Genomic DNA, 10,731 nt, shown 5'->3' with positions numbered 1-10,731 from the left:
GCACAGGCTCTGGACGCGCAGGCTCAGCGGCCACGGCTCACGGGCCCAGCCGCTCTGTGGCATGTGGGATCTTCCCGGACCAGGGCACGAACCCGCGTCCCCTGCATCAGCAGGTGGACTCTCAACCACTGCGCCACCAGGGAAGCCCCCATTCTTTTTTTTTAAAATAAATTTATTTATTTATTTATTTTTGGCTGCGTTGGGTCTTCGTTGCTGCGCATGCAAGCTTTCTCTAGTTTCAGCGAGCGGGGGCTACTCCTTGTTGCGGTGCGCTTGCTTCTCATTGTGGCTTCTCTTGTTGCAGAGCACGGGCTCTAGGTGCTCAGTAATTGTGGTTTGCGGGCTCTAGAGCGCAGGCTCAGTAGTTGTGGTGTGTGGGCTTAGTTGCTCCGCGGCATTTGGGATCTTCCCAGACCAGGCCTCGAACCCGTGTCCCCTGCATTGGCAGGTGGATTCTTAACCACTGTGCCACCAGGGAAGTCCGTGAACCCATTCTTTTTTTTTGTTTTTTTTTTTGTTTTTTTTTTTACTGTACACGGGCCCCTCACTGCTGTGGCCTCTCCCGTTGAGGAGGACAGGCTCTGGACGCGCAGGCTCAGCGGCCATGGCTCACGGGCCCAGCCACTCCGTGGCATGTGGGATCTTCCCGGACCGGGGCACGAACCTGTGTCCCCTGCATCGGCAGGCGGACTCTCAACCACTGTGCCACCAGGGAAGCCCCGTGAACCCATTCTTGAATGGAGCCCCCATGGGCAAGAAAGCTGGGCTTGCAGCAAGGTGGGGTCACCTGAGGTCTCAAGGACAGACCGACAACAACCTTCATGGATGTGTAATCAGAACCTGGATGTCAGTACCCAAGGGAGGAGGGATTTCAGAGTGTGAACATGTGTGGGATGGGGGAGAGGAAGGCCCAGGAGAACCCTGGCCCTTAGGGATCCTGGCAAAGGAGGAAGGACCACGAGCAGGAGTCTCAAAAAGAGCATGCCATTGAGATGGGAGAGATGGAGGAGGACAACCTTGGGATATGATGCACAGTGGCCAAGAGCAGAGGTTCCCCGGGAAGAGGGAGAGAGGGGAGGTTGGTAGTGGGCAGGATCATGTATTGAGATCAAGCAAGACAAGAATCAGGAAAAAGCTGTTTCCTGATTTGGTGTCAGGGGGTTCACATGTAGAGGTCACCTTGAGAGGGGACATGTGTGGCTCTGGAATCAGGTTCATTAGCTCCTGTTTGTGACCTTCGTCACATGATCTAACCCTTCAGTACATGCCCCACTTTTATCAGGATACTGCTTACCTCTTGGGGAAGTTGTGAGAATTAAATGAGAGTCCCTGGAAAGACTCAGGAGATACTTTGTACATAGTAAGCATGCTTATGTTGTTATTTGTAGCATTGGTATTGATGTTGGCAAGAAAAGTTGGGGGACAGAAACTTGAGCAGAAATTTGTAAATTGAGAATAGAGGAATAAGTGGGAGGTGAGGGTGGAGACCTTGTTTTTCAGTGACTCTGAACCTCTTTTTTTAACTTATCGAGTCTCTCCTCAGTAATCTGATGTTGGAACCCAAATCCTCTACTTGAGAAAGGCAAAGGTTTGTTCCAAGTTCGATCTCAGAAGGCTTGTAATACCTCTTTATACCCAGAAGGTGGCAGCACCTGATCTCATTTGGAGACAGGTACCATGGTATCTAGAAATGAATGAAAGATGGTTAACATTTGTGTATTTCCTCACTGCAAAAGGGGAAAGAGAAGGGAGCTAATATTTGTTGAGAATCTACTACATCAGCTGATGTAGTGTTCTTGAATCTCTGAGAACCCTCACTGTTCTCACACAGGTGGTACTTATCAAATAAAACCATGCCGCCACTGCCACCTCCAAAGGGAGGAATGAACTCAGGCTTTGCAGTTAAAGAAATTAGGGCCCAGGTCTCACCCCTGCCACCTGCTATGCAATTTTCTGGCAGTTACTTAAACTCTCTGAGCCTGTTAGCGCACCTCTGATGGTGCTGTAAGGCCCATCTGATTGGTTTTCTGTGGGGTTCAGGTAACATGAGGTGGGACCTGGGTTCCCACCAGTGCAGTGCTGTTCACTCTCTTTGTAAACCTTGCAAAGAGAAATGCAACTACTTTTATTATTATTACTTCACCCAGTTTCATAAGTTGTTCCCAAGAGCATTACATTTTTCTATTTGTGTTTTATTACATCTGGTTTGTTCACATTTCTAGAAAATAGGTAAGACTGGTGCTTGGTAACATTTAATTACAGTTCAAGGAATTAAACAGTTTGCCCCTTATTTTCCAGTTGACAAGCTATAAAATTGTGTTCTACAGTATTTTACATCCCTACTCAGTTTTTAATTTGAAAAGAACGTAATTCATCACCTTGGCAGACAAGTGTTTTTTTTCTAACGTATGATAAATGTGTGTAGCTAAAGAGACTGCAGATAAAGCAGTTTTGGGAGCACTTTGGCAACACTACTAAATGTTTAGTCATAAATGTTGACTAAACATTTCACTATCTAGAAATTCGTTCTAAGGAAAAACTTGAAAAAAACTGCAAAAATTTAGCTGCAAATATTTCTTCCAAGTGTTGTTTTTCTACTTGTGAAAAATTGGAAATACTCTAAACATTTTAACGTAAGACCATTTCAATAAATTGATGTGCCTATTTAGAAACACTTAGAAAATGAAGACCTTAAAATATCAAAACATTAATGAAAATGAAAATACATTATACAAATAGTATAGCTGATTCTAAATTTCATCTGCAAAAGAAAATATTCGAGAATATCCAATATTTTTGACAAAGGAAAACTGATGAGTGACACATTGTCCTAGATATCGGCAGATACTAATGTGATTTTTTTTTAACTTTTATCATTTGAACTTGATTTTACTATTCATATATCCTTTTCTTTATTCAATATTTTAAAAGTAATTTCTACGTGCGAGGTACTATGCTTGGCAAATGTATAACCGAATCATTTTGCTGTATGTCAGAAATTGCTGATATGTATAACAAATCAGCATAAATTCAGATGAGATTTGATAATCACCTATATGAAAAAACAAAACAAAACTGCTAAAGGATTAATTCAGCCAAACCATAAATGACTGGGGTAACTATGACATATGGATTAGCAGTGATGGAGGTCAGGGCAAGATGCCCCAAAATATGCCACTTTGGCATATTGATTATTTTGAATTAAAGTTACATAAGAAAACAGTTGGCGTGAGAAGGACACTCTGAACCTTTTTTGCTACCCTGAAAGTAGGAAATAAATCTCCCGTGTGAAAGGCACCTAAGGCACCTTCCCTGTACCAGAAGGCAAAGAGACATCCTTATCTCCAGAGATAGATATGAAGTTCAGGGCTGAGAAGGCTCTATAAACAAAATTTGTTATTTCTTTACCAATATTACTACCTCAGGCCCAAATTTTGTCGTGTCAGTTCTTCACAAATTTATTGTTTCTTTGTCTGAAAGGTATAAAAGCTGCCTGCTTTGTTCACTTCTTTGAGTCTCATAGAGAATAATGTGACATTGACTGAGAACCAGACAACCTATCAGCGACATAGAGTCTAAACACCACCCCAGGCTTAACATGTATACAGGTAGCTTGGTCTCCAGGTAGCTTGGTCTCTTTAGGAGTCCAGAGGTGTTTGAGATTGTCTTGGTTTTGGTATCAGGGTAATGCTGGCCATAAAGATTATGTTAGAAAAATGTTACCTCTTCTATTTTTGGAAAAGTTTGAATAGGATTGGTGTTAATTCTTCTTTTAAGTGTTCGGTAGAATTCACCAGTGAAGTCATCTGGTCCTGGACTTCTCCTTGTTGGGAGAATTTGATGACTGATTGCGCCTGTTTATTTGTTATGGGTCTGTTGATTTTCTATTTCTTCTCTAGTCCATTTTGGAAAAGTGTATGTTTCTGGGAATTTGTCCATTTTATCTAGATTACCTAATTTGTTGGTGTACAGTTGTTCATGGTATTCTCTTTATTTTTTAAAATATCTTTTCTATTTCTATAATGTTGTGGATTTTTTTTTTTTTTGGCCATGCCTCACGGCTTGCAGGATGTTCGATGACCAGGGATTGAACCCGGCCCTGGCAGTGAAAGCCCGGCGTCCTAACCACTAGGCCTCTAGGGAACACTCTTTTAGAGTCTTTTTAATTTCTGTAAGGTTGGTAGTAATGTCCCCATTTTTACTTCTGATTTTAGTTATCTTGTTGATCTTTTGAAAGAACCAACTTTTGTTGATTCTAGTTTTTCTGCTCTCCATTTCATTTATCTCTGTTCTAATTCTTTTGCTGCCTTTAGGTTTAGTTTGCGCTTATCTTGTGGCTTAAGGTGTAAAGTTAGGTTGTTTGAGATCTTTCTTCTTTAATGGAGGTATTAACTGCTATAAATTTCCCTCTGAGTACTGCTTTCATTGCATCCCATCAATTTTGCTGTGTTACATTTCCGTTTTCATTTGTCTGAAAGTTTTTTCTAGTTTCCCCAGTGATTTCTTCTTTGTCCTGTTGGTTGTTTGAGAATGTGTTGTTTCATTTCCATGTATTTGTAAATTTTCCAGTTTTCCCTCTATCATTGTTTCTTAGGTTCATTCCATTGTGGTTGAAGAATATATTTTGCTATTATTTGTCTTAAAATTGGTTGAGAATTGTGTTTGGCCTAATTTATGGTTTATCCTGGAAAACCCTAATTTTCTTTTTTTTCGTAAGTGTAGTTCATTGATTTTCACTGAGCTTGTTCACTTTTTAATGTAGACATTTAACTGTATACATTTCATTCTGAGAATGATTTTTTTTTTTTTTTTTTGGAGCACAGGCTCCGGACGCGCAGGCTCAGCGGCCATGGCTCACGGGCCCAGCCGCTCTGCGGGCATGTGGGATCCTCCCGGACCGGGGCACGAACCCGTGTCCCCTGCATCGGCAGGCGGACTCTCAACTGCTGCGCCACCAGGGAAGCCCCCTGAGAATGATTTTAACCTCATTTCACAAGTTTTTATTTGTTGTATTTTCATGTAGTATAAAATATTTATTAAATTTCTTTTGTTTCATCTTCTACATAAAATTATTTGTGTCTTTAACTTCCAGATATTTGAGTATTTTCTAGATATCTTACTGTTATTAATTTCTAATCTAGTGCATTTGCTGTCTTTTTAAATTTGAGACTTTTTTATGGTCCAGCATATATGATCCAGACTCTATTGCTGGGTGTTGAATTGGAGAAAGTTAAATGATTTGGAGGCATGTGGTGTAAGAGGTAGAATTCATTGACTTTTTTTTTCAAGAGTTTTAAAACATCTACTTTATTTTATTATTGAAGTATAATTAATCATTTTGTGTTTATTACTGCTGTACAGCAAAGTGATTCAGTTATACATGTATATACTTTTTTATCATTCTTTTCCGTTATGGTTTATCATAAGGGTATTGAATATAGTTCTCTGTGCTATACAGTGGGACCTTGTTGTTTATCCATTCTGTATATAAAAGGTTACATTTGCTAACCCCAAACTCCCACTCTATCCCTCCCCCAAACCCCTCCCCCTTGGCAACCACCAGTCTGTTCTCTATTCATTGACCTTTTCTGCCCCCACCCCCCTTCATTTTCTACTTAATATCAGGTAGTGGATTAGGACCCGAGTACAGTGGTGCACTCTTCTAGTTTACTATATAGTTTAGGAAACAGAGTATAAAACAAGGAAATAAAAACAAGGGAGTAAAAACATAAAAATACATTGTGACAGGTTTTGTAGGAGAAAGAGAGTCAGCTAACAGAGAAAGCCAAGTTTTTTCATATGAAGATAATAACTTAAATTTTTAATGTGAAGAAGGTTGTGTGGGTTTTTCTTTAGTTTCTAAGTGATTAGAGCCATGGAATGGAGCAGTTAAGTTGTAGCTTTTTTTTCCCTCATCTTTATTGGAGTATAATTGCTTTACAATGTTATGTTGGTTTCTGCTGTATAACAAAGTGAATCGGCTATATGTATACATATATTCCCATACCTCATCTCCCTCTTGTGAGCGGCCAGAGGGCTGGCTACTGATTCTCTTCGTTGAGCCCAGAAACACAGGCTCAACAGGCTTTTGTATGAGATGTTCTTTGGTGGCTGTTAGTAGGCAGTGAGAATATGATTTTGAATTCATATTGGACCTTGAGTGTTAAGAGATGAAAATTAAGGGACATTAAGGGAAGCCTTGGCAAAGCACAGAGTATGAAGAGCAATAGGGTAAGGGCTGATTCTTGAGCAAATTCAGCCTTTAATGGTAGAACGAGACCTGAAAAAACCTTGACAGAGTATCAAGAGAAGTAGAGAGAGAACCAGGGAGAGAGTTATATAGAAGTCTAGAAAGAGAATGATTCTCGAAGAAAATGGACACCAAATTTTGCTGAGGATCTAAGACTGAAATGCACTTGCTGGATTCCACTGACACAGGACACAGGAGTAATTGTATTTTCTGTGAAGATGGAGATGATGGTAATTGACATTAGGTACACTGAATTAGGGAGATAGTGTGGACTCTTTATAAGCTTTTGCTCTGGAGGGAGGACTAAGTGTAGCCGAAGCAGATCTGAAGATGTTGGCTTTAGAAGGGAGGGAGGGCAGACATCTTTCTGGTAATAGGAGTCATAGGTCAGTTGTGGGAGGAATTTTTGTGTAACTGGAGACATGAAAGTAAGAAAGACTCCACTGAACTTTTTTAAAGTAGAGTATAATTTACGTTCAAGAAAATGCACATATCTCAGATGATCAGTTTGATGAAATTTTTGACACGGTGTACATTGTATAGCCACTAACTGAAAAAAATAATAAAATATTTCAGTTGCCCCGGAAAGTTCTCTCTTGCTTCTCATTCTACCACCATATCATATTCCTGCAAGGAGGCAACCAACTTTTTTCCTTCTATTGACTTAAATAAACACATTTTGCTATCGACCTTAATAAATTTTACCTATTTGTGGAATTGGAGTTATAGAGCTTTTTTTTTGTCTCGCTTCTGTTGGTCAGCATTATAGAAGTTCATCCATGTTGTGTGTCTCCGTAGTTTCTCTTCGTTGATGAGTAGTATTCCACTCTACATACCACGGTTTGCTTATTCTTTTGTTGATGGATATTTAGATTGCTTACACTTTGGGGCTATTAAGAATCAGATTGCTATAACCATTTTTATATGAATCTTTGTGGACATGTTTTAAAATTTTTTTCTTGGGTAAATATCCAGGAGTGGAATTGCTGAGTCAAATGGTAGGTATACTTTTTAAGAAACCGGCACATTGTTTTCCAAAGTGGTTGAACCATTTCACACCCCCACCTTTAGTATGTGAGAGTTTTGGGTATGCTGTATCCTTGCCACCATTTAGTGTTTATAGTCTTCTAATTTTGACTGACCTGGTGCGTTAAAATGTTATACCATTAGTTTTAATTTGCATTCATCTGATGACTAATGATTTTGAGTAACTTGTCATGCTTATTGTTCCTCACTCATTAAATTTTGTGAAGTGTCTAAGTGTAGCTCTTGTTGAGTTTTTTTTTGTTTTGTTTTGTAGGAGTTCTTTATGTAGTCTGAATGTGAATTCTTTGTCAGGTGTACGTACCGCAAATATCTTTTTTCCCCAATCTGTGGCTTGCCTATTTATTTTCTTTCTTTTTAAAAAAAATATTTATTTATTTATTTTGGGCTGTTTTGGGTCTTCATTGCTGTGCGCGGGCTTTCTCTAGTTGCAGCGGTGGTGCCCAGACTTCTCATTGTCGTGGCTTCTCTTGTTGCGGAGCATAGGCTCTAGGCATGTAGGCTTCAGTAGTTGTGGCACATGGGCTTAGTTGCTCCGCAGCATGTGGGATCTTCCTGGACTAGGGCTCAAACCTGTGTTCCCTGCATTGGCAGGCGGATTCTTAACCACTGTGCCACCAGGGAAGCCCCTATTTTCTTAATAATGTCATTTGATGACTAGACATTTTTAATTTGGTAAAGTCTAATTATTGATGTTTTTTAATGTTTAGTTCTATTTGTGTCTAGTCTAAATGTTGTGTAACTCAATGTTGTTAAAATGTTCTCTGGATTTTACTTTTTGGTGTCTGAGTTATCTCAAAAAGGTTTTTTTTAATTCAAATTTTTGTGTATGCAGTGATAATGAAGGTCAAAGTTCCTTTTTGTCCATTAAATTCTTGCAGCACCTTGTTTTTTCCCTAATTTGAAGATCTAATTGGCTTTCTTAGGCGATTTATGAATTAGGCAGCATCCCATCTACCAACTATAGAAGGGTGCTGTCTCAGCACTATTTATTAAAAAGACCACTTTCCCTAATGAATTTCTTTATTCCTTTATTGAAAATCATTTGACTATGCACGTGTAGGTCTATTTCTGTTTTGTTCCATTGACCTTTTTGTCTATACTTATTCCAACAGCTCTTCATTACTGTAGTAAAGTTAGTAATAGGAATCTTCCAAATTTATTTTTCTTTCTTAACATTGTTCTGGCTCTTCTAGATCTTCTGCATTTTGGTACCCATTTTAGATTTGGTTTGTCAATGTCTAGAACATAACCTGCTGAGATTTTGGTGATGACTGTGTTGTATCTGCAGATGAATTTGGGGAGAGTGAATACCTTAATAATATTGACTCTTGCAGCCCATGAAAGTGATATAGCTCCTCACTTATTTAGGTTTTTTATTTCTTCCAGCATGGTTTCACAGCTTTTATTTGGTTTATTTCTATGTGCTTTATATGTTTTATGCTATTATAAATGAAAGTATTTTTTAAGTTTCATTTTCCAGTTCTTTGCTGAGTTATGGTTTTTTAGTTGTGATTACTGTGAAATGAAATGCAAGACTATTTGCTGAAAGCAAGGGTCATGTAAGACAGTTTGGGGTTTAGAAAAACTGGTGAGAGTTTTACATGGTTTTGGGGAGATTGGGTTACCACTTATGCTTTTCTTTAGTATAGATGCTCCTTCAAGGTTAGTGACTGTTTTGAAAGCTGCTAGTGTGACTGGGTGTGTGCAGACTGGTCTTTCCAGGTACCTTCAGGAGGGAAACAGATGGTTGGAATCATCCCAGACTGGTCTTCTGCTCATTGAGGGTATACTAGGTGGAGGATTAAAGGAATTTGGACAAAAATTTGTAGAAGTGGTGGAACATGATGGATCTCTCAGCTGAATAGGTGGGGCAGTGAAGAAGAATTTGCTGTTAGGGAGCAAGGTGGTAGAAGCCTGGGTGGCCTGGAATCCCCTCTAAGTGGTAGAGTTTATGTGAGAAGAATGTTGTGTAGGAGGTTTTGTCCAGAGGGCAAATTTCTGAATCATTGTTTGTGAAGTGAATCTGATTCTGGTGATGACAAGGCCTGGGCTGTGGCCTACAGCTGTGTATGTTGGTGTGGAGTGGGGGGCCAAAAGGCATTGGCGATCAGAACACATGGTCCAGATGGACCAGTCCTCATGGAAGCTGGAGCCATCCTAAGCCAGGAGGACTATGCCTTGAAGCTGAAGAAGTCTGGGGCCCAAGTGTTCAATGAGTGACAGAGTTTAACAGAATTGTAACTGGGGACAAATTACTTGAGAGAGTGAATCTGAATCTTACTTGAGGTAGGTCAGGGATGTCCACCACATTGCCTGGAGGTTTTACCTAAGCAGGGTTAAGGCCCAAGCTTAGACAGGCTGCTCCAAAGAGGAAACGCTGAAAAACAAAAGTCAGAATTGTCCTGTTAGTGGGAGAGACAGAAAGCCTCTGGCTACACCTAGTAGTCTTTTTCTCATTTACTACAGATGCCTGCTCCAAGAGTCCCATGAGAGCGAGAGAGTAGCTTTCTGGTGCCAGTGCCCTGCTTTCATTCAGGCAAATTTACTATCATTCTCGGAGGATGGCAGCTCTTGGTCTGTCTCCCACATGTGGTAAGTTCTTCGGGTGATGAATGCCCTCAGAAATCCAGCTTTGGTGGCCAGTGGCCCCAGCCCCTTCACTGAGGGCAAGGATGTGCACAGCTAGTGGGAGGGCTGCCAGGTTAGAAGTGGAGGAGGATACATGAACTGAACGGGGGTGGGAGTGAGTGAAGTCCTGAGAGCTCCCCAGGTGACTGTGTCTGATTCAGGGTCTTTGTGAGTTTGGGTGAGGCAGGGAGTGTTTGTAGTTGCTGTGTAAGGAGGGATACTGGTCATTGGTAACCCTGCGGCATCCCATTTATTATTTTGATAAGTCTGGGTGAAGTAACAGCGCTATCTCAGAGCTTCTATTTCTTTACCCATAAATTGAGAATGTATATCATTATCTTTATGGCTATGTAGGCCCACCACCCTTTTTCCTGCCCTTGAGGGCTTCTCTGGCTTGTTGCACAACAGTGTGTGTGAGTGAGTGTGTGAGGGAATGTGAGATTGGGGCATGTGCACTGCACACATATCGTTAGTGTGAGACCGTTTCCTGATCTGCGAACGTCAGGTGGGCTTTAATCCTCATGGGTCCTCTCTTCTCTAGCTATGTCCAACCAGGAGCCTGCCTATGTCCATGAGTCAGAAATTCCTCTTTCTTCAAAAGACCATTCCTGTCCCCAGGATGTGGAGCTGTTTGCATACAATGGCCTGGAGCCTCATACATCAACCAGTGTTGGTTCCCAGGTACACCAAGATCTCAAGGCCCCTGAGGGTGGAGGAGGCACTTCCCTAGAATGCCTGCAACATCACATGTTAGGATTCTTTTAGATCTTTATCCAAGCTGATCGATGCATGATCAGGGTGCAAGA

General features: G+C 40.7%; 1 protein-coding gene across 1 annotated transcript in view; it reads left to right on the top strand.

Annotated features, from left to right (window-relative positions):
• Window positions 1–9,858: 9,858 nt before the first annotated feature.
• Window positions 9,859–10,731, top strand: part of ZNF317 (zinc finger protein 317) — a 4,434-nt gene continuing 3,561 nt past the window's right edge. Inside the window, exons 1-2 of the mRNA XM_007461117.1 lie at window positions 9,859–9,889; window positions 10,467–10,606. Of these exons, the coding sequence (XP_007461179.1) occupies window positions 9,859–9,889; window positions 10,467–10,606 (171 nt within the window). The remainder of the gene's footprint in view (window positions 9,890–10,466; window positions 10,607–10,731) is intronic.

This window comes from Lipotes vexillifer, unplaced genomic scaffold (genome assembly GCF_000442215.2).
Source record: "Lipotes vexillifer unplaced genomic scaffold, Lipotes_vexillifer_v1.1 scaffold469, whole genome shotgun sequence".
NCBI classification, from domain to species: domain Eukaryota; kingdom Metazoa; phylum Chordata; class Mammalia; order Artiodactyla; family Lipotidae; genus Lipotes; species Lipotes vexillifer.
Note: the sequence above shows the minus strand (reverse complement) of the source record. Positions and strands in the feature narration are given on the sequence as shown.